This window comes from Lithobates pipiens, unplaced genomic scaffold (assembly GCF_037356315.1).
Source record: "Lithobates pipiens isolate NorthernLeopardFrog02 unplaced genomic scaffold, aLitPip1_a1.2 Scaffold_23, whole genome shotgun sequence".
Lineage (NCBI taxonomy): Eukaryota > Metazoa > Chordata > Amphibia > Anura > Ranidae > Lithobates > Lithobates pipiens.
Genome location: NW_027507785.1, coordinates 325211595 through 325231492, shown reverse-complemented (window position 1 = coordinate 325231492; position 19898 = coordinate 325211595). Strand labels below are relative to the sequence as shown.

The window sequence follows — 19898 nt, the reverse complement described above, 5'->3', positions numbered from 1 at the left end:
TGTTGGATTGGTACCCGCAAATCCTTCTCTGGGAGTGGGAATTGCTCCTCTGCCAGCGCACGCAAAAGCAGAATGCAGCATTTCTCGAAGCAAGGCCTGGAAGTGCTGCATTCTGACAGCCCTCTGCGACGGCGGTAACATTTCCGCCATTTTGTGTTTGTACCGGGGGTCTAAGTACGTTGCCACCCAGTACTGGTCCTTGACCCTCATGCTTTTTATACGGGGGTCCCTATTAAAACACTGGAGCATGAAGGCCCCCATTTGCACTAAAGTGGAAGCGGTGTGGTGGCCTGGCTCCTGCTCATCATCCAGGATAATGTCGTCCTCTTCATTCTCCTCTCCCCATCCTCGCACAACAGGGATCCCAGAAAGGTTTAAAGCATGCTCTTCTTGCTCCTGCTCATCCGCCCCGGCACCATCCTCCTCTGACTCCTCATCAGACTCCTGTTGTTGACTTGTCTCAGATAGAGTAGCCCCCCCTGGGAATTCATCCAGCATTGCGACTTCCTCATCTTCCCGCTCCTGCTCCTCCACAGCCTGATCAATGACACGACGCAATGCACGCTCCAGAAAGAAGGCATAAGGTACCATGTCACTGATGGCGCCATGGCTGCGACTGACCAGTTTGGTGATCTCCTCAAATGGCCGCAGAAGTCTGCATGTGTCGCGCATGAGCAGCCACTGGCGCGGTGAAAAAAAACCCAGCTCCCCAGAACCGTTTCTTTCGCAGAGTTCATACAGGTAGACGTTAACTGCACGTTTCTGCTGGAGCAGCCTATCAAGCATATAGAAGGTTGAGTTCCATCGCGTCGGGCAATCGCAAATAAGACGTCTGACCGGCAGATGGTGTCGCCGCTGAATGTCAGCAAGGCGAGCCATGGCCGTGTAAGATCTTCTGAAATGGGCCGAGATTTTCCTTGCCTGCCGCAAGATGTCCTGGACCCCAGGGTATTTGACAAGGAATCGCTGCACGACCAAGTTTAAGACGTGTGCCATGCACGGCACGTGCGTGATTTTGCCCTGTTTCAATGCGCTAAGCAGATTGGCACCGTTGTCACACACCACTTTACCAACTGTCAAATTGAGCGGTGTTAGCCACTCATCTGCCTGTGAACGCAAAGCTGAAAGGAGTGCCGGGCCAGTGTGGCTCTTTGCTTCCAGGCACAACAGACGCAGCACGGCATGGCAACGTCTCACCTGGCATGTGGAATAGGTTCTGGGGAGCTTGGGCGGTGCAGTGGAAGAGACGCTAGCAGCGGAAAAGGAGGAGGCAGCTGAGGAGGAGAGGGAGGAGGATGGAGTAGGAGGAGGAGAAGAAGAGTCAGGCCTGCATGCAATCCGTGGCGGTAAAACCAAATCTACACGGGTGCCACGGGTTACATGCTTGACGGCCGTCAGAAGGTTCACCCAGTGGGCAGTAAAACTGATATACCTTCCCTGCCCGTGTTTGCTAGACCACGTGTCTGTGGTCAGATGTATCTTGGCACCGACACTGTGTGCCAGAGATACATTCACTTGCCGCTGAACATGGCCATATAGCTCTGGGATGCCCTTCTCTGAGAAATACTTCCTTCCTGGGACCTTCCATTGTGGTGTTCCAATGGCCACAAATTTGCGAAAGGCCTCCGAGTCCACCAGTTTATATGGCAGTAGTTGGCGGGCTATGAGTTCTGACAAGCCAGCCGCCAACCGTTGGGCAAGAGGGTTATCCGGCGTCATCATTTTTTTACGCTCAAACATTAGGCCCACGGAAGCCTGCCTTTTTGCAGAAAAATGTGAGCTTGGCGTGATGGAAGGTGGAGTGGAGGACAATTGTGAGGAGAGAGGAGAAGGAGAAGTAGAAGACGAGGCTGGACGGTGAGAGCCTGCAGTGTGGCTTTGTGTGTTCCGTTGCTCCCACTGGGCTCGGTGATGGCTGCTCATGTGCCTTCTTAAGGCGGTCGTCCCTAGGTGAGTATTGGGCTTACCGCGACTAACGCGTTGACTGCAAAGATTGCAGATGGCAACGCTATTGTCAGCAGCGGACACGTTAAAAAAAGCCCACACTGCGGAGCCATGTGCCGGTGTCCTGGGAGCGCCAGATGTGACCGTACATGGTCGATGACTCGCTCCTGATACATTTGCAGTCTGCTTTGTCCCTGCTGTGCAATGTAAGTCATTGCTGCTTCTCCTCCCTATCTGCTGGTCCATATCTCCCTCTGAACTCCCCTCCTCTTCCTCTCTTGTGGGCACCCACGTGACATCACTAGACACGTCATCATCAACGTCACCTTCCCCACCGCTATAAGTAGAGTAGGCAGCAACACCGGGGACCAACCTCCTCCTTGGGCTGATCTGGGTACTGGCGTCAGACTGCTGAGTAGCGCTTGTTGCTACCTCCTCTTCCTGATCCAATACCAAGAGTGGCTGCGCATCAGAAATGTCCTCTTGATATGGATCGGAAAATAATTCCAGTGACTCAAGCGGAAGGTATGTGGTGGTGGTGGTGGTGGTCGTGTTGTTGGTGGTAGTGTCTTTGGGGGTGCACATAGCAGAGAGTGAAGAAGAGGGTGCAGATCGAGAGGATGAGGAGGGTGCAGAAGAGTAAGGCTGAGCGAGCCACTCAACCAAGTCTGGTGCATCCTTTAAAGTAATTGAACGCACCTTCTGCAACTTCCCACTTTGGCTCAAGCCTGTTGCTCCTGCCCTACCCCTACCACCCCTGCGGAAGGGCCTGCCTCTTCCTCTGCATGTCATTTTTTAAATGACCCTGTGACAAAACTCTTAGTCCCTATACCGCTGAAGGACTGCTGCAGTATAGGTGAGCGGTCAGCAGTGGTGCACGTCAACCCTATCTATTGTGGACCTATAGCGGTCCTTACAGAACAGCAGACTGTACCGCACTCAAGCCTATGTACCGTAGCACCCTATACCAAGTTACCAGTCCTTATAAGAACTTTTGTGGACCAAGCAGGTTGTGTATTAGTGTTTAGCAGACTGTACGTCAGTCCCTATACCGCTGAAGGACTGCTGCAGTATAGGGCAGCGGTCAGCAGTGGTGCACGTCAACCCTATCTATTGTGGACCTATAGCGGTCCTTACAGAACAGCAGACTGTACCGCACTCAAGCCTATGTACCGTAGCACCCTATACCAAGTTACCAGTCCTTATAAGAACTTTTGTGGACCAAGCAGGTTGTGTATTAGTGTTTAGCAGACTGTACGTCAGTCCCTATACCGCTGAAGGACTGCTGCAGTATAGGGCAGCGGTCAGCAGTGGTGCACGTCAACCCTATCTATTGTGGACCGATAGCGGTCCTTACAGAACAGCAGACTGTACCGCACTCAAGCCTATGTACCGTAGCACCCTATACCAAGTTACCAGTCCTTATAAGAACTTTTGTGGAACAAGCAGGTTGTGTGTTAGTGATTAGCAGACTGTACGTCAGTCCCTATACCAATGAAGGACTGCTGCAGTATAGGGCAGCGGTCAGCAGTAGTGCACGGCAACCCTATGTATTGTGGACCGATAGCGGTCCTTACAGAACAGCAGACTGTAACGCACTCAGGCCTATGTACCGTAGCACCCTATACCAAGTTACCAGTCCTTATAAGAACTTTTGTGGAACAAGCAGGTTGTGTGTTAGTGATTAGCAGACTGTACGTCAGTCCCTATACCAATGAAGGACTGCTGCAGTATAGGGCAGCGGTCAGCAGTAGTGCACGGCAACCCTATGTATTGTGGACCGATAGCGGTCCTTACAGAACAGCAGACTGTAACGCACTCAGGCCTATGTACCGTAGCACCCTATACCAAGTTACCAGTCCTTATAAGAACTTTTGTGGACCAAGCAGGTTGTGTGTTAGTGATTAGCAGACTGTACGTCAGTCCCTATACCAATGAAGGACTGCTGCAGTATAGGGCAGCGGTCAGCAGTAGTGCACGGCAACCCTATGTATTGTGGACCGATAGCGGTCCTTACAGAACAGCAGACTGTAACGCACTCAGGCCTATGTACCGTAGCACCCTATACCAAGTTACCAGTCCTTATAAGAACTTTTGTGGACCAAGCAGGTTGTGTGTTAGTGATTAGCAGACTGTACGTCAGTCCCTATACCAATGAAGGACTGCTGCAGTATAGGGCAGCGGTCAGCAGTAGTGCACGGCAACCCTATGTATTGTGGACCGATAGCGGTCCTTACAGAACAGCAGACTGTACTGCACTCAGGCCTATGTACCGTAGCACCCTATACCAAGTTACCAGTCCTTATAAAAACTTTTGTGGACCAAGCAGGTTGTGTGTTAGTGTTTAGCAGACTGTGCGTCAGTCCCTATACCGCTGAAGGACTGCTGCAGTATAGGGCAGCGGTCAGCAGTAGTGCACGGCAACCCTATGTATTGTGGACCGATAGCGGTCCTTACAGAACAGCAGACTGTAACGCACTCAGGCCTATGTACCGTAGCACCCTATACCAAGTTACCAGTCCTTATAAGAACTTTTGTGGACCAAGCAGGTTGTGTGTTAGTGATTAGCAGACTGTACGTCAGTCCCTATACCAATGAAGGACTGCTGCAGTATAGGGCAGCGGTCAGCAGTAGTGCACGGCAACCCTATGTATTGTGGACCGATAGCGGTCCTTACAGAACAGCAGACTGTAACGCACTCAGGCCTATGTACCGTAGCACCCTATACCAAGTTACCAGTCCTTATAAGAACTTTTGTGGACCAAGCAGGTTGTGTGTTAGTGATTAGCAGACTGTACGTCAGTCCCTATACCAATGAAGGACTGCTGCAGTATAGGGCAGCGGTCAGCAGTAGTGCACGGCAACCCTATGTATTGTGGACCGATAGCGGTCCTTACAGAACAGCAGACTGTAACGCACTCAGGCCTATGTACCGTAGCACCCTATACCAAGTTACCAGTCCTTATAAGAACTTTTGTGGACCAAGCAGGTTGTGTGTTAGTGATTAGCAGACTGTACGTCAGTCCCTATACCAATGAAGGACTGCTGCAGTATAGGGCAGCGGTCAGCAGTAGTGCACGGCAACCCTATGTATTGTGGACCGATAGCGGTCCTTACAGAACAGCAGACTGTACTGCACTCAGGCCTATGTACCGTAGCACCCTATACCAAGTTACCAGTCCTTATAAAAACTTTTGTGGACCAAGCAGGTTGTGTGTTAGTGTTTAGCAGACTGTGCGTCAGTCCCTATACCGCTGAAGGACTGCTGCAGTATAGGGCAGCGGTCAGCAGTAGTGCACGGCAACCCTATGTATTGTGGACCGATAGCGGTCCTTACAGAACAGCAGACTGTAACGCACTCAGGCCTATGTACCGTAGCACCCTATACCAAGTTACCAGTCCTTATAAGAACTTTTGTGGACCAAGCAGGTTGTGTGTTAGTGATTAGCAGACTGTACGTCAGTCCCTATACCAATGAAGGACTGCTGCAGTATAGGGCAGCGGTCAGCAGTAGTGCACGGCAACCCTATGTATTGTGGACCGATAGCGGTCCTTACAGAACAGCAGACTGTAACGCACTCAGGCCTATGTACCGTAGCACCCTATACCAAGTTACCAGTCCTTATAAGAACTTTTGTGGACCAAGCAGGTTGTGTGTTAGTGATTAGCAGACTGTACGTCAGTCCCTATACCAATGAAGGACTGCTGCAGTATAGGGCAGCGGTCAGCAGTAGTGCACGGCAACCCTATGTATTGTGGACCGATAGCGGTCCTTACAGAACAGCAGACTGTAACGCACTCAGGCCTATGTACCGTAGCACCCTATACCAAGTTACCAGTCCTTATAAGAACTTTTGTGGACCAAGCAGGTTGTGTGTTAGTGATTAGCAGACTGTACGTCAGTCCCTATACCAATGAAGGACTGCTGCAGTATAGGGCAGCGGTCAGCAGTAGTGCACGGCAACCCTATGTATTGTGGACCGATAGCGGTCCTTACAGAACAGCAGACTGTACTGCACTCAGGCCTATGTACCGTAGCACCCTATACCAAGTTACCAGTCCTTATAAAAACTTTTGTGGACCAAGCAGGTTGTGTGTTAGTGTTTAGCAGACTGTGCGTCAGTCCCTATACCGCTGAAGGACTGCTGCAGTATAGGGCAGCGGTCAGCAGTAGTGCACGGCAACCCTATGTATTGTGGACCGATAGCGGTCCTTACAGAACAGCAGACTGTAACGCACTCAGGCCTATGTACCGTAGCACCCTATACCAAGTTACCAGTCCTTATAAGAACTTTTGTGGACCAAGCAGGTTGTGTGTTAGTGATTAGCAGACTGTACGTCAGTCCCTATACCAATGAAGGACTGCTGCAGTATAGGGCAGCGGTCAGCAGTAGTGCACGGCAACCCTATGTATTGTGGACCGATAGCGGTCCTTACAGAACAGCAGACTGTACTGCACTCAGGCCTATGTACCGTAGCACCCTATACCAAGTTACCAGTCCTTATAAGAACTTTTGTGGACCAAGCAGGTTGTGTATTAGTGTTTAGCAGACTGTGCGTCAGTCCCTATACCGCTGAAGGACTGCTGCAGTATAGGGCAGCGGTCAGCAGTAGTGCACGGCAACCCTATGTATTGTGGACCGATAGCGGTCCTTACAGAACAGCAGACTGTACCGCACCCAAGCCTATGTACCGTAGCACCCTAGACAGACCAAGTTACCAGTCCTGATAAAGAGCTTTGTGGAACAAGTGAGTTGTGAATGATTAGCAGACTGCAGCAGAAGGGCAGCAGTCAAGTATAATATTCTTTCTATATTTGGAAGAAAGAATATTATACGTGTACAAGCCTATTACCGTACCACTGATACCAGTCCTGAAAAGAACCTTTGTGGAACTAATAGTAACAGCAAGTCTTTAAAATTATCCTCACTGCCTGACACACTGCTTCCTGCCTGTCCCTATACAAATTGGCAAAAAAGAGTAGGCTGGAACGATTAGCTGGAACAGCTCTTTTGTGGACCTGATAGTAACAGCTAATGATGATGATGATGATGATGATGAAGAAAGACTAATCTGGCTGAGCTGTCCCTAAAATAGCAGCATACAGCGCTCTGTCCCTTTATCTAAACTGACAAAAGAAACTCAGGCTGCTGACCTAACACCTATACCAGTCCTGAAAAGAACTTTTGTGTACCAAATAGCTAGCGTTTTCTCTGTCCCTACTCCACACAGGATCCTTTCCCTACAGTGACAGAAGAAAGAATGTAAAATGGCCACCGGATCGGGTGTATTTATAGGTTAGGGGGAATGTCCAAGTGTCCATGAGCTGTCATGTCTCAATTGGTTGTCCTGTAACACATGATAAACGTGTCACGAAAGGTTAAAGTTCTTGTATACATTAAACACGTAAGTCCGCCGGGGCGAACGACGGAAAAAGGCGTTCGAACCCGCGGACGGCGAAAGTCGGAAATTCGCCGCGAAACGACCGCCGGGCGAACCGTTCGGCCATCACTAAAGATCTATATACAGGAATCAGGACCTCCTTCCTCCTGCTGGTGATCCCTCTAGTGATATAAAGATCTATATACAGGAATCAGGACCTCCTTCCTCCTGCTGGTGATCCCTCTAGTGATATAAAGATCTATATACAGGAATCAGGACCTCCTTCCTCCTGCTGGTGATCCCTCTAGTGATATAAAGATCTATATAGAGGAATCAGAATCTCCTTCCTCCTGCTGGTGACCCCTCTAGTGATATAAAGACCTATATAGAGGAATCAGGACCTCCTTCCTCCTGCTGGTGACCCCACTAGTGATATAAAGATCTATATAGAGGAATCAGGACCTCCTTCCTCCTGCTGGTGATCCCTCTAGTGCTATAAAGATCTATATAGAGGAATCAGGACCTCCTCCCTCCTGCTGGTGATCCCTCTAGTTATATAAAGATCTATATAGAGGAATCAGGACCTCCTTCCTCCTGCTGGTGATCCCTCTAGTGCTATAAAGATCTATATAGCGGAATCAGGACCTCCTCCCTCCTGCTGGTGATCCCTCTAGTTATATAAAGATCTATATAGAGGAAACAGGACCTCCTTCCTCCTGCTGGTGATCCCTCTAGTGCTATAAAGATCTATATAGAGGAATCAGGATCTTCTTCCTCCTGATGGTGATCCCTCTAGTGATATAAAGATCTATATAGAGGGATCAGGACCTCCTTCCTCCTGCTGGTGACCCCTCTAGTGATATAAAGATCTATATAGAGGGATCAGGACCTCCTTCCTCCTGCTGGTGACCCCTCTAGTGATATAAAGATCTATATAGAGGAATCAGGACCTCCTTCCTCCTGCTGGTGACCCCTCTAGTGATATAAAGATCTATATAGAGGAATCAGGACCTCCTTCCTCCTGCTGGTGACCCCTCTAGTCATATAAAGATCTATATAGAGGAATCAGGACCTCCTCCCTCCTGCTGGTGATCCCTCTAGTGCTATAAAGATCTATATAGCGGAATCAGGACCTCCTCCCTCCTGCTGGTGATCCCTCTAGTGATATAAAGATCTATATAGAGGAATCAGGACCTCCTCCCTCCTGCTGGTGATCCCTCTAGTGATATAAAGATATATATAGAGGAATCAGGACCTTCTTCCTCCTGCTGGTGACCCCTCTAGTGATATAAAGCTCTATATAAAGGAATTAGGACCTTCTAGTGATGCATACTTTAACACAACACCCAATGCTACATAGGTCTCCATGGAAGGCACAGGAAACATCTGGCAGAATCACCTCTAATTATCCCTTTTTTGCTTAGCTATACCTCAGTTTTCCTGTTTTTCACAGCAATGAACCTCACGTTGGTGCTTTCCAGACAACAAAGGTGTTTCTAAAGGATGAATTAAACACATACAAGATTTAAATTTCGTCTAGACTGTCCTGTTTTGTACAATGTTGCCTGACCTCAAGAAGACATCACTATTGCGACTCATTGCGTGACACGTGTAGATATAGTATTTCTAATAATTCTTTTCACTTCTTTAAATGAATAATTGATCTCCCAATAAATTATCAATAAAGTTATATGAAGATTGCTTCCTTTTAAGTGAACTAGGGCTGACAACACTGGTTGGGATTTCAGAAAAACAGAGGCAGTGTTGTCAGATCACTACAGGAAGTTAGAAGCTCCCTAGATTTCTGGTAGGATCACCAGGTATTTTTCTGAGTTTGCAGCATTTTTAAAATGCTGGAAAATGGGAAAAATGTGCATGTATTGCAGAAATGCACTGCCTGTGTTCTTTTGTTTGTTTGTTTTGCTCCGACTTGCTTGTTAAGTTAGTAAAGTTGAAAAATCAGTAATCATTGTACTGTACATGCTTTGTTATTGTCTATATTCTGGCTGCTTTCAGACATCGTCTATCTGGTGTACACTAGACTTCCTCTTTTTTTTTTCACCAGTGAGATTCCTTATCAGCCTCTCTGTTTATTTCCTGCCTTTAGGACCCTTTGTCTATCAAAGAAGTCCACCATGAACTCCGAGTGAAAAAAGTCTTCCTAAGACATCACCCTTCAGGAACTCTCACTGACTGGCACTCTGAATGTCAACCAGGATTTCTATGAGAACCCGCCAGTGGAGTGTTTTTCACTCTTTATCTTCTCTTGGACTGGCGATACCATCAAAACCACTTTACAAGCCAGCGACCCCCGAGAAGAGGAAGGAAAACCCAATCAGAGAAGGGAAGACGCCATAGGAATGCCACCCATCACAACAAGAGAACGGTTTATGTGCAATCTTGCAATCTTCCCAGGGTAAATGCTGATTAAAGGAACGTTTTTACAAAAGAATACTTTTAAATCAAAGCTCAAAATAATGAAAATTGAATGTTGTGTCTTTAGGTCAAGCCATGACTTGCACACTACAACAAAAAAAGAGAAAGACTGCGCCTACATTTTGGCTTTAAACTATTTTTAAGGTTTTTTTTGGGGTTCCAGAAAAAAAAAAAAGTTACTGAGTTTCCTATTTCCAACAATGAAAAAATATCCAATACATTCTAGAAGTCCCCAAGAGTTATATGATTTGGACCATGGTAAAGAAAAAAAAAATTAAATGGAAAAATGGAATGATATTATACAGAAATTTGACATGGCATGGGTCCCATTGGTGATGAGGTGATATAACAAAAAGAAAATTGCAAAACAGGATGTTACTATGTTGAAATTTGATATAATATGGGCCCCATGGGTGAACCACCCAACTTTGGCCACCATTTTCTTTACGTTTTTTGGGGTCTCAGAAAAAAAATAACTTTACTGAGTTTCTTAATACCATTTCTATAAAAAATAAAAATAAAAAACTCCAATAAATCCTGGAAGCCACAAGGCTTATGCCCCGTACACACGAGCGGACTTTTCGACATCCAAACTCCGACGGACCGAGTCCGTCAGACTATCCGATCGTGTGTGGGCTGCAACGGACTTTTGATTCGCCAAAGTCTGACGGACTTTAGAAATGAAGCATGCTTTAAATTTTCCCGTCGGAACTCCGCCGGACCCGGTCCCCTTCGAAAAATTCGCTCGTGTGTGTGCTACTCCGACGGACTAATACCGACGCTAGGGCAGCTATTGGCTACTGGCTATGAACTTCCTACGTCGAATCCAGTCGTACGTCATCACGTTCGACTCCGTCGGAGTTTGGTGTGATGGTGTGTGGTCAAGTCCGTTCAGTCGAAAAATCCGCCAGAACTCCGTCGGAACTCTGGCGGAACTCTGGCGGAACTCCTTTGGAGGTCTGTCAGACTTAATCCCTCTCGTGTGTACGGGGCATAAGTCTCCAAGAAGTGAAGAGTTATATCATTTGGACCATGGTATAAAAAAAAAATGAAATGGCAAAATGGAATGATACTGCACCGAAATTTGACATAATATGGGTCCCATTGGTGAACTATTACCTACCACCTACCTTTGCCCACCATCTTCTACACCTTAGTAAAGTTTTTTTTTTCTAAAACCCCCAAAAAATGACAAAGGTGTAGAAGATGGTGGTCAAAGGTAGGTGTTTGTTGGCTTAAAAGTCCGATCGTGTGTATGCGATACAAACTTGTGGACTACGCCCTTTGTACAAAAGTCCACGGGAAAGTTTGTACAAAGTCCGATCGTGTGTGTATGAGGCTTTAAGTTGTAAAAAAGTTTGTTCGTTCGCACAGCCAACAAAAGTCAGATGAAACACGGTCGGATGTTGCCTTAAAACAGCTCATTTGCATGTTTGTTGTAGAAAAGTCCGATCGTGTGTATGGGCCTTAATAGAAGCAGCCTCGGCCCAGCTCCATCCAGATAACGCCTCCCCCCCCCTCCCCAAGCCTTTTTTGCCCTGTCCACCGTGCTTCACGACAGGGCAAAACGTGCTGGGGGAGTGGTCTGGATGGAGCCAGGCTAAGGCTGCTTCTGCTATAGTGACTGTTGGGTCCTGATGGTGTGCAGAACCCGACTTAGCAGGGCACATGTGTGACCTCTGCTGAGAGACCTCTGTTTCCCCACATAGAGCAAGGGTCCTTCTTTAGAGCAGGCTTTTCTACTCAGGCTGTGGCTGTTTTCTAAAAAAACAAAAACAAAAGTACAACCTTTATGAGGTTGTACACCTTTCTTTTTTTTTTTTTTCCATGTGAAATGTATTTAGCTTATTTAAACTGAAAGGTCAGTTGGGCTTGTGTATATTTAACCCTTTTACTGCCACCTGGCATTTGTAGTGTGTTGGTGGCAGTGGTGGGTTTTACACACATCCCTTGTGGGCTGGAAGAAATCTGCTGTGCAGCCAGCGGATATCTTCTATACACCCTGATAATGGATGCTCCCCCCCATCCCCCACACCATGCCCATGCCATGGTAGAGGGGGAGGAAGATCAGTGAACATCTGATCGCTGATCTCCCCTTCATGCTAATGATTCGGCACCGACATGTAAAACTTCATTTGCAGGCAGTGCCAGGACAAGGTCACCTAGAGCCCAGGGCGAACATAACAAACTGTGCTCCCCCCCCCCCCCAAGATGTATGAGCATCCCCCCACCCCCCCCAAAAAAAATTATCAACTTGATTATCCTGTAAGCATAAATCCCCCCCCCCAACACATCTCTTCCCTATCCCCATCCATCCCCCAACCCCCCCCCCCCAAATTATTATTATTATATATTATATATATATTATTATTATATATAGCGCCAGCAGTTTACGCAGCACTTTACAATGTATAGGGGGGGGCAACACAATTACAGTACAGTTCAATAGAGAAGGGACAGGAGGGCCCGGCTCGTAGAGCTTACACTCTAAAGGGAGGAGTTGGTGGTACAAAAGGTAATAGATGCAGGGAATGATTTGATGGGGGTGTATAAAATTAAATATAATAATAAATAAAAATCAAATAAAAATGACCCCTCCTATCATAACTCCTCCACCCTCTTACAACACAAGTGAACAAGTCCTTAATTTTTTTTTAATTTTCTCTAGAACTTTTTTATTTTTTTTTATTTTTTTTTCAGAGAAACAAAACACATGTGTTTTGTTCTCTGAAAAAAATGTAAAAAAAAATTTCAGCTTGAAAAAAATGTAAAAAGAATTAAAGTTCTAAGAATTTTTTTTTTTTAAATGAAGGACTCGTTCACATGTGTTTTGTTCTCTGAAAAGCAGTCATCACTTGGATCGCTCTTCGGAGAGCAACTGGTGGGGCCCAGGCCCAGTATAGGAGGGCTGGCTGTACTGCCTTGTAACAGAAGGAAGGCGCCCCCATCCCTACAGTAAACCATTGCTCGCAGGGCAGCCGTCCCTCTCGCCCACCCCTTATCCCGGCCCTGGGCACATGCCCTGTTCAGTAGCAGGTACAGGTCATGGCCACACTGAGACTTACCAGAGGGGTTGTTGTAGGGATAGAGGATTTTGGTGTGCTCAGACGGCCCCTTGGCGATGCAAAAGAACACCCCCACCAACGCCTTGGCGGGGAATTTGACCTGCAGTTCATTCTCGTGAGATCTGGTGTGGGGGGGCGCAGAGTTTATCCTCACAATGGTGTTATCCCGCTCAATGCTCAAGTCCGAACTTTGCATTTCCCGCTCTCCGGTGATGCATGATAAAGTGAAATTCGCCCGGCGGTGGTCGGAGGTAACGGAGACCAGCGTGACATCGAGGACGGCCCCTGCCGGAGACAAACCACAATGTATTATGTTGTATTATACAGTATAGAGTATTTAGCCAAAATGCAAGAATTGACCACAGGGCCGGCCCAAGACATTGTGCTGCTTGAGTCCAAGAATGAAATGCTGCCCACCCCAAAAAAATAAAAAATCACGCCCAACAAAAGGGCCCCCACATTCATTATTTTATACCATCATAATTTTTTTTTAAAATGATCAGGAAGTCAGATTTACATGCAACAGTGCCTTGTCTATATGCAAAATCATATAATAGTATGTTTCAATTCCAAGGGGTGGGCTAGGGCAGTATATAGACAGGCTAGGTTAGTATATGGACAGGTTAAGGCCATATAGGGGCAGACTGGGGTAGTATATAGACAAGCTAGGGCAGTATTTAGATATGCTAGGGCACTATATAGACAGGCTAGGGTAGTATGTAGACAGGCTAGGGTAGTATAGGGACAGGCTAGATAAGTATATAGACAGGCTAGGGCAGTATATAGACAGGCTAGGGTTGTATATGGACAGGGTAGTATATGGACAGACTAAGGCCGTGTAGGGGCAGGCTAGGGTGGTATATAGACAGGCTAGGACAGTATAGGGGCAGGCTAGGGTAGTATATGGACAGTGTAGTATATGGAAAGGCTTAGGCAGTATAGGGGCAGGCTAGGGTGGTATATAGACAGGCTAGGGCAGTATAGGGGCAGACTGGGGTTGTACATAAACAGGCTAGGGCAGTATATAGACAGGCTAGAGTAGTATACAGACAGACTAAGGTAGTAAACGGACAGGCTAAGGTAGTAAACGGACAGGCTAAGGTAGTATAGGGACAGGCTAGGGCAGTATAGGGACAGGATAGGGCAGTATAGGGACAGGCTAAGGTAGTATAGGGACAGGCTAGGGCAGTATAGGGACAGGATAGGGCAGTATAGGGACAGGCTAAGGTAGTATAGGGACAGGATAGGGCAGTATAGGGACAGGCTAAGGTAGTATAGGGACAGGCTAGGGCAGTATAGGGACAGGCTAGGGCAGTATAGGGACAGACTAAGGTAGTAAACGGACAGGCTAAGGTAGTATAGGGACAGGCTAAGGCAGTATAGGGACAGGATAGGGCAGTATAGGGACAGGCTAAGGTAGTATAGGGACAGGCTAGGGCAGTATAGGGACAGGCTAAGGTAGTATAGGGACAGGCTAAGGTAGTATAGGGACAGGCTAGGTTAGTATACAGACAGACTGTAGCAGTATAGGGGCAGGCTAAGGCAGTACAGGGACAGGATAGGGCAGTATAGGGACAGGCTAAGGTAGTATAGGGACAGGCTAGGGCAGTATAGGGACAGGCTAAGGTAGTATAGGGACAGGCTAGGTTAGTATATAGACAGACTGTAGCAGTATAGGGGCAGGCAGAGCGGCCGGGGGGGGGGGGGGGGGGGGCAGGTCTCATCATGACACACAAAACTGCTGGAAACTGCTGGGAAAAAAATCTTGGTCGTCAATTTGCTGGGTAAATGGAGAAGGAGAGGCGGCCATTGTTCAATTTGCTAACCCACTGGGACCCATAGTAGGGCCGGCCTTGATTGCCCGACACCCAGCCCTGTGAGCCGGAAATCAGAACAGAACTCCAGGTAGACATGTGAATGCAGTTCTGTGTTCATTACTACATGTAAAAAACCTGAATTTGACCTGACATCGGCCTCTTGTAATCTCTGTCCAGCAGAGTTTAGACTGGTGGAATTGGGAAGAAGCACAAGGAGCCAATCAGGTGTGCTGCAGTGCAAGGGACATGCTGTTAGCAAGAAAGTGTAGAGTGACAGAGAGAGATGAGCTCATCGTTCTGCTGCTTCTCCTTTCACTGTCCAATCACAGGCTGGGACTTTGCTGTGGGGCAGAACTGTGCAAATCTAAGGACTGGATGGACAAACAGATATCTGTGTATTTACCTGAACAAAGAGCTAGTAAGTTTGTACTGTAGTGTAAGGAGCATGCTGTTAGGAGGAGAAAGCATAGTGACAGAGTATTGGGCTGCTTCTCATTTCACTGTCCAGAAATAGGCTTAGTCTGAACTGTGGCATATAAATGTCAGTGTGCAGATTTCCAGAAATAAGCAAATCTCATGGGGGGTGATGGGGGCTGAATGCAGTGGGGCATAGGTGTGCGCACAGGGTGTGCCAGGTGTGCCTGGGCATACCCTAATCACCCCCTGCAGTGCCGATTCCCCCTGCTTCCTTGCTCCCCCCTCCCCCCCCGGAGTGCTGCCAGCTTCTACACATTCAAAGTGAACAGCTTTGGCTTCCTCATCACACCCTGAGACATGATTCATCCAAGTGCCACATACAGGTATGTGTAAATGATTGGCAGTCTTGATGGGCACTGATAGTCAGCACTGATGGGCACTGATTGGCAACACTGATTGGCGGCACTGATAAGAACTGATTGGCAGCACTGATTGGCAGCACTGATGGACAGCACTGATGGGAACTGATTGGCAGCACTGATGGGCACTGATTGGCAGCATTGATGGGCACTGATGGGAACTGATTGGCAGCACTGATGGGCACTGATTGGCAGCACTGATGGGCACTGATTGGCAGCATTGATGGGCACTGATGGGAACTGATTGGCAGCACTGATGGGAACTGATTGGCAGCAATGATGGGCACTGATTGGCAGCACTGATGGGAACTGATTGGCAGCACTGATTGGCAGCACTGATGGGAACTGATCGGCAGCAATGATGGGCACTGATTGGCAGCACTGATGGGCACTAATAGGAACTGATTGGCAGCACTGGTTGGCAGCAATGATGGGCACTGATTGGCAGCACTGATGGGAACTGATTGGCAGCACTGATAGGCAGCACTGATGGGAACTGATTAGCAGCAATGATGGGCACTGATTGGCAGCACTGATGGGAATTGATGGGAACTGATTGGCAGCACTGATGGGAACTGATTGGCAGCACTGATGGGAACTGATTGGCAGCACTGATGGGAACTGATTGGCAGCACTGATAGGAACTGATTGGCCCTTCTGATTGGCACTTATAGGAAGCACTGATGGACATTGTTGGAACTGCACTGATAATCAGGGTCCCCTTTTACACTTGCCGGTTATCGGCTCTCTGCTGTCATAGTATGAGGACAGGAATGCCGATATCTGGCGAGTGTGTTTAGTAATGTTGTGGTATTGCACAATCACATATAACATCACCTGAGATTAATTATGGACCACCAAGGTACAGTCCAATAGGATTCCCTGGGGCAAGCTATATTGGGTATTGTGTCTACAAACAAAACCTGCCACAAGTTGTGGTATTGTGTCTACAAACTATTTTAGGCTCGGTTCACACAGGGGGCGACGCGAGGCGACACGACTTGCCGCGCCGCGACCTGACAAGTCGCCCCCGTTCTGTACTACGGGACCGTTCTAAGAGGAGCGACTCGAGTCGCTCCGACTTAGAAAATTGGTCCCTGTACTACTTTTGGGCGACCTCGGGCGACTTGCATTGACTTCTATACAGAAGTCATTTGCAAGTCGCGGCAGGTCGCGGCGCGGCAAGTCATGTCGCCTCGCGTCGCCCCCTGTGTGAACCGAGCCTTAGGGTTTTCTTATTTGTGTTTTTTATTTCCTTTTTTTTAATGTTTATTATTGTTATGTGTCTAGTTGCTTACATTTCTTTATTTCACTTTTTGTGTATTTTCTTTCCGTGAAGAAACAATAAAAAAGAAAGGGCTCCACTCACAAAGTGGTATCTTACCACATCCGAGGATGCGGTAAGATATCGCACGGCATTTTACAAAACGCTTTTCGGCACTCGCTAAAAAAACGCTACTAAAATACCGCATGAGTTATTTTATGAAGTCATGCAGTAGTTTACTAGAGAAAACATGCGGCAATTTAAAGCCTGGCGGTAGCCGGCATGTTTATTACCAGTAATAAATACCGCATTGTTAAGGAGCAGGAGGCTGCTGGCGTCCTTGACAACCATGTTATTTACTGGTTGTTATGGACGCTGGCGGGCCACCCGCTCCTTAGCAACCAGTACACAGTCCTTATCGCATGTCTCGATCACTACTTAATTACCGCATGCATTTAATTATTTATTTCCTCCCGTGAATTGAGTTTAACACCTGTCCATGCAGTATTTACCGATTGTTTTCGGTAAATACCGCAGAATGGTATAGTGAATTGGCAGTTTTAGGATCGCATGCAGTATGTAGGGAAAATGTGTCTGGGCACCTACATAGAGCATGTGATCTGGTTTTCTGATTGGAGCCTATTGAGGCTAACGAGGGGACAATTTCTGGCACAAGAATGGGTCCATGGATAGGCAAAGGGCGCTTCCTCTAACTTCAGGAGCCATTTAGCCCCGGTTCACACTGCTGTGACTTACACCGCAACTTCTGACAAAGTCGCATGGCAGGTCAAAACACGTTCATTTCAATGGGTACCATCTTAATCAATGCGACTCAAGTTGCAGTGTCGAAAAAAAAAAGGTCCCTGCGTCTTTGGTGCGACTTGAGTGCCATAGACTGCAATGTTAAATAACAAAAGTCACAAGGAAGTTGCAAGCAATTCGCAAGGTAAAGTCGCACGACTCAGTATGAACTGAGCCTTAAAGCATATAAAACCCTTAAAAAAATAAAATAACATTTTTGCCATTGACTCTAATGTGTTTCACCAGGATGGCCAAAATTAGCCAATTTCCTATTCCAGTTATCTTGCCCCGGCCTGACCTTTCCAACCAAATACACATACTGTATAGCAGGGGTTTCCAAACTGTGGCACCAAGGGCCAAATGTGGCCCTTTGCTAGACTTTATGCGGTCCTCGGGGCACTATTCCTCCCACTGACACCAACACTGGGGCACTATTCCTTCCACCAATACCAGTGATCAGGGGCAGGCTGGGCCGGGGGGCAGGGTGGCAATTTCCCCCAAGGCCGCCCTAACTTATGTTGAAGGCGGTTGCTGCCCACTGACATTTTTTTTCCTTCTCTAGGAAGCCGGGCTGGGGGTAAGGCTGCCACGGCTGGACACTTTTGCTTTCTGGGAGTTGTAGTCTGTGCCCAAAACACAGAGGAGACAACTGTAGTCTTGGATGTGGGGAGCGTCAGGGAGTCGAGACTCGTGGCTGGCTCAGTGCTGGCAGAAACTTTACCCCAGGACCAGGAGAATCACCCCCCCCCATGACATGCAAGGACCTGCTGAGCTGAGATGCCAGGTTAGAGACCCTGACACCCCCAGCTGACCCCCACATCCCATCTCCCCCCCCCATACGCCGCATTTGCCCTGCCCCAGTGATCAGACTACATTGGGTGGACACTGGTGAGGCTGCATTGATGGGCACTGATCAGGCAGCATTGATCAGGCTGCATTGATGGGCACTGATGAGGCTGAGCTAATGGGCACTAATGAGGCTGCATTGAAAAAACAGGTGGGCATGGATGGTGTGCTGATTCGGTGGCTCAATGGGCCACTTGACTGGACTTGCGCCCCCCAGGCCTAAGGCTGCCAGTCCTCCCCTGCCAGTGATGGGATACTCTATTCCTCTTAATAATAGGCACACTACCCCTACTTCTATTGACCACCAACCCTAAGGCCATATTTATTCTCACTCGTGCTGGGCCTGTGACATTTTCTACCCCTGCTGGTCATAATCTGGCCCTCCTCAAGTCCTGAAGGAAAATAAACTGGCCCTTTGTTTGAAAAGTTTGGAGACCCCTGCTGTATAGTCATCAGAAACAGTCAAACCCATCCACTATGAACAAAGTTTAATGTCCCTACAAAAATGGAGAATTTACCTGTTCTTCTTGGAAGCGAAGAACTGAACAGGAGACCCAAGACAGGGAGGAGCCTCAGCATTGTCCCAGGTGTGGCACAGAGGTGAAAATCGCCCCGGGGTTGGTCCACGTGTCCAAGAATCAGTGCCAAATCCTCATCCTTTTTATATAGCCAGGCCCGGGTTGTTAAAAAACAGATCCTCAAAAGATAGTAAAATATTCCCAAAAGAATAATCCTGTAGCCAAAATCCCACTAATGTTGATGAGAAGACTTCAGATGGATCCAAGAGGTCTACACCCCAACGGGGTGGCTCCCAGAATTCGTTCCGTCTGCTTGCCTCAATGCAGATGGAGCTGAGGGGTCCAAAGCCCAGCTGGCCCTCTCGTGTTACCTCACCAGTAGAGCCATCGCTTTAAGGTCCAAGTCTGATGGTTGGCTCTGCGGACAATGAAGAACATCAGATTGGATATTTTCAGGAATATTCCAGAGCTCCTGTGCCTGCTGCTCTCTGTAACTTTCCCACGTCCGCCTCCTCTGACATCCACAGGTTTCTGGGATTTGGGCATGGAAAGAGGAAAAAGGCGTAGCAGGACTGTGAGTACAGGAAACCCTTAGAACTGAGCTCTCGATGGCCTCCAGTGGAGGAAATCGCAGTCTGAGTAACTCTGGGAATGGAAGATGACAAAGCCTACCACCCCCTCTCACGTCCCCCCCCCCATGTCAAAAATCCATTGTTGTGTTCTACACAAGAGATCAATGTTAGACATGGTGTCCCCGTGATGGCCATAAACTAGACATGGAGAGCACATCTAGGGTTGTACCGTCCTAGCCTGTAGAGCTCGTTTCTGGGATGGGATTCCAAAGGACATATTTGGATATTGCTCGTTTCTCATAAATCACAGATGACCAGTTATCATTCAGGCTCAACTTCCTGCGATTCTTCTACAATCCAAACACAAGACTAGAGCATTGTTCTGTGACACAAAGGGTTCTGGTCTTTAAAACCACT

The 19898-nt window shown here is 47.8% G+C and overlaps 1 protein-coding gene across 2 annotated transcripts in view; it reads right to left on the bottom strand.

Moving 5' to 3' along the window:
- The window catches only part of TIE1 (tyrosine kinase with immunoglobulin like and EGF like domains 1), an 84483-nt gene extending 64922 nt beyond the window's left edge, over positions 1-19561 (bottom strand). The window contains exons 1-2 of one of the 2 annotated variants that reach the window (XM_077450645.1): positions 18910-19561; positions 12828-13112 (exon numbers count right to left, since the gene is read on the bottom strand). In XM_077450645.1, the coding sequence (XP_077306771.1) occupies positions 12828-13112; positions 18910-18970 (346 nt within the window). In that variant the 5' untranslated portion in view covers positions 18971-19561. The remainder of the gene's footprint in view (positions 1-12827; positions 13113-18909) is intronic. The other variant, XM_077450646.1, reaches the window with a different exon arrangement.
- Between the last annotated feature and the right edge of the window lie 337 nt (positions 19562-19898).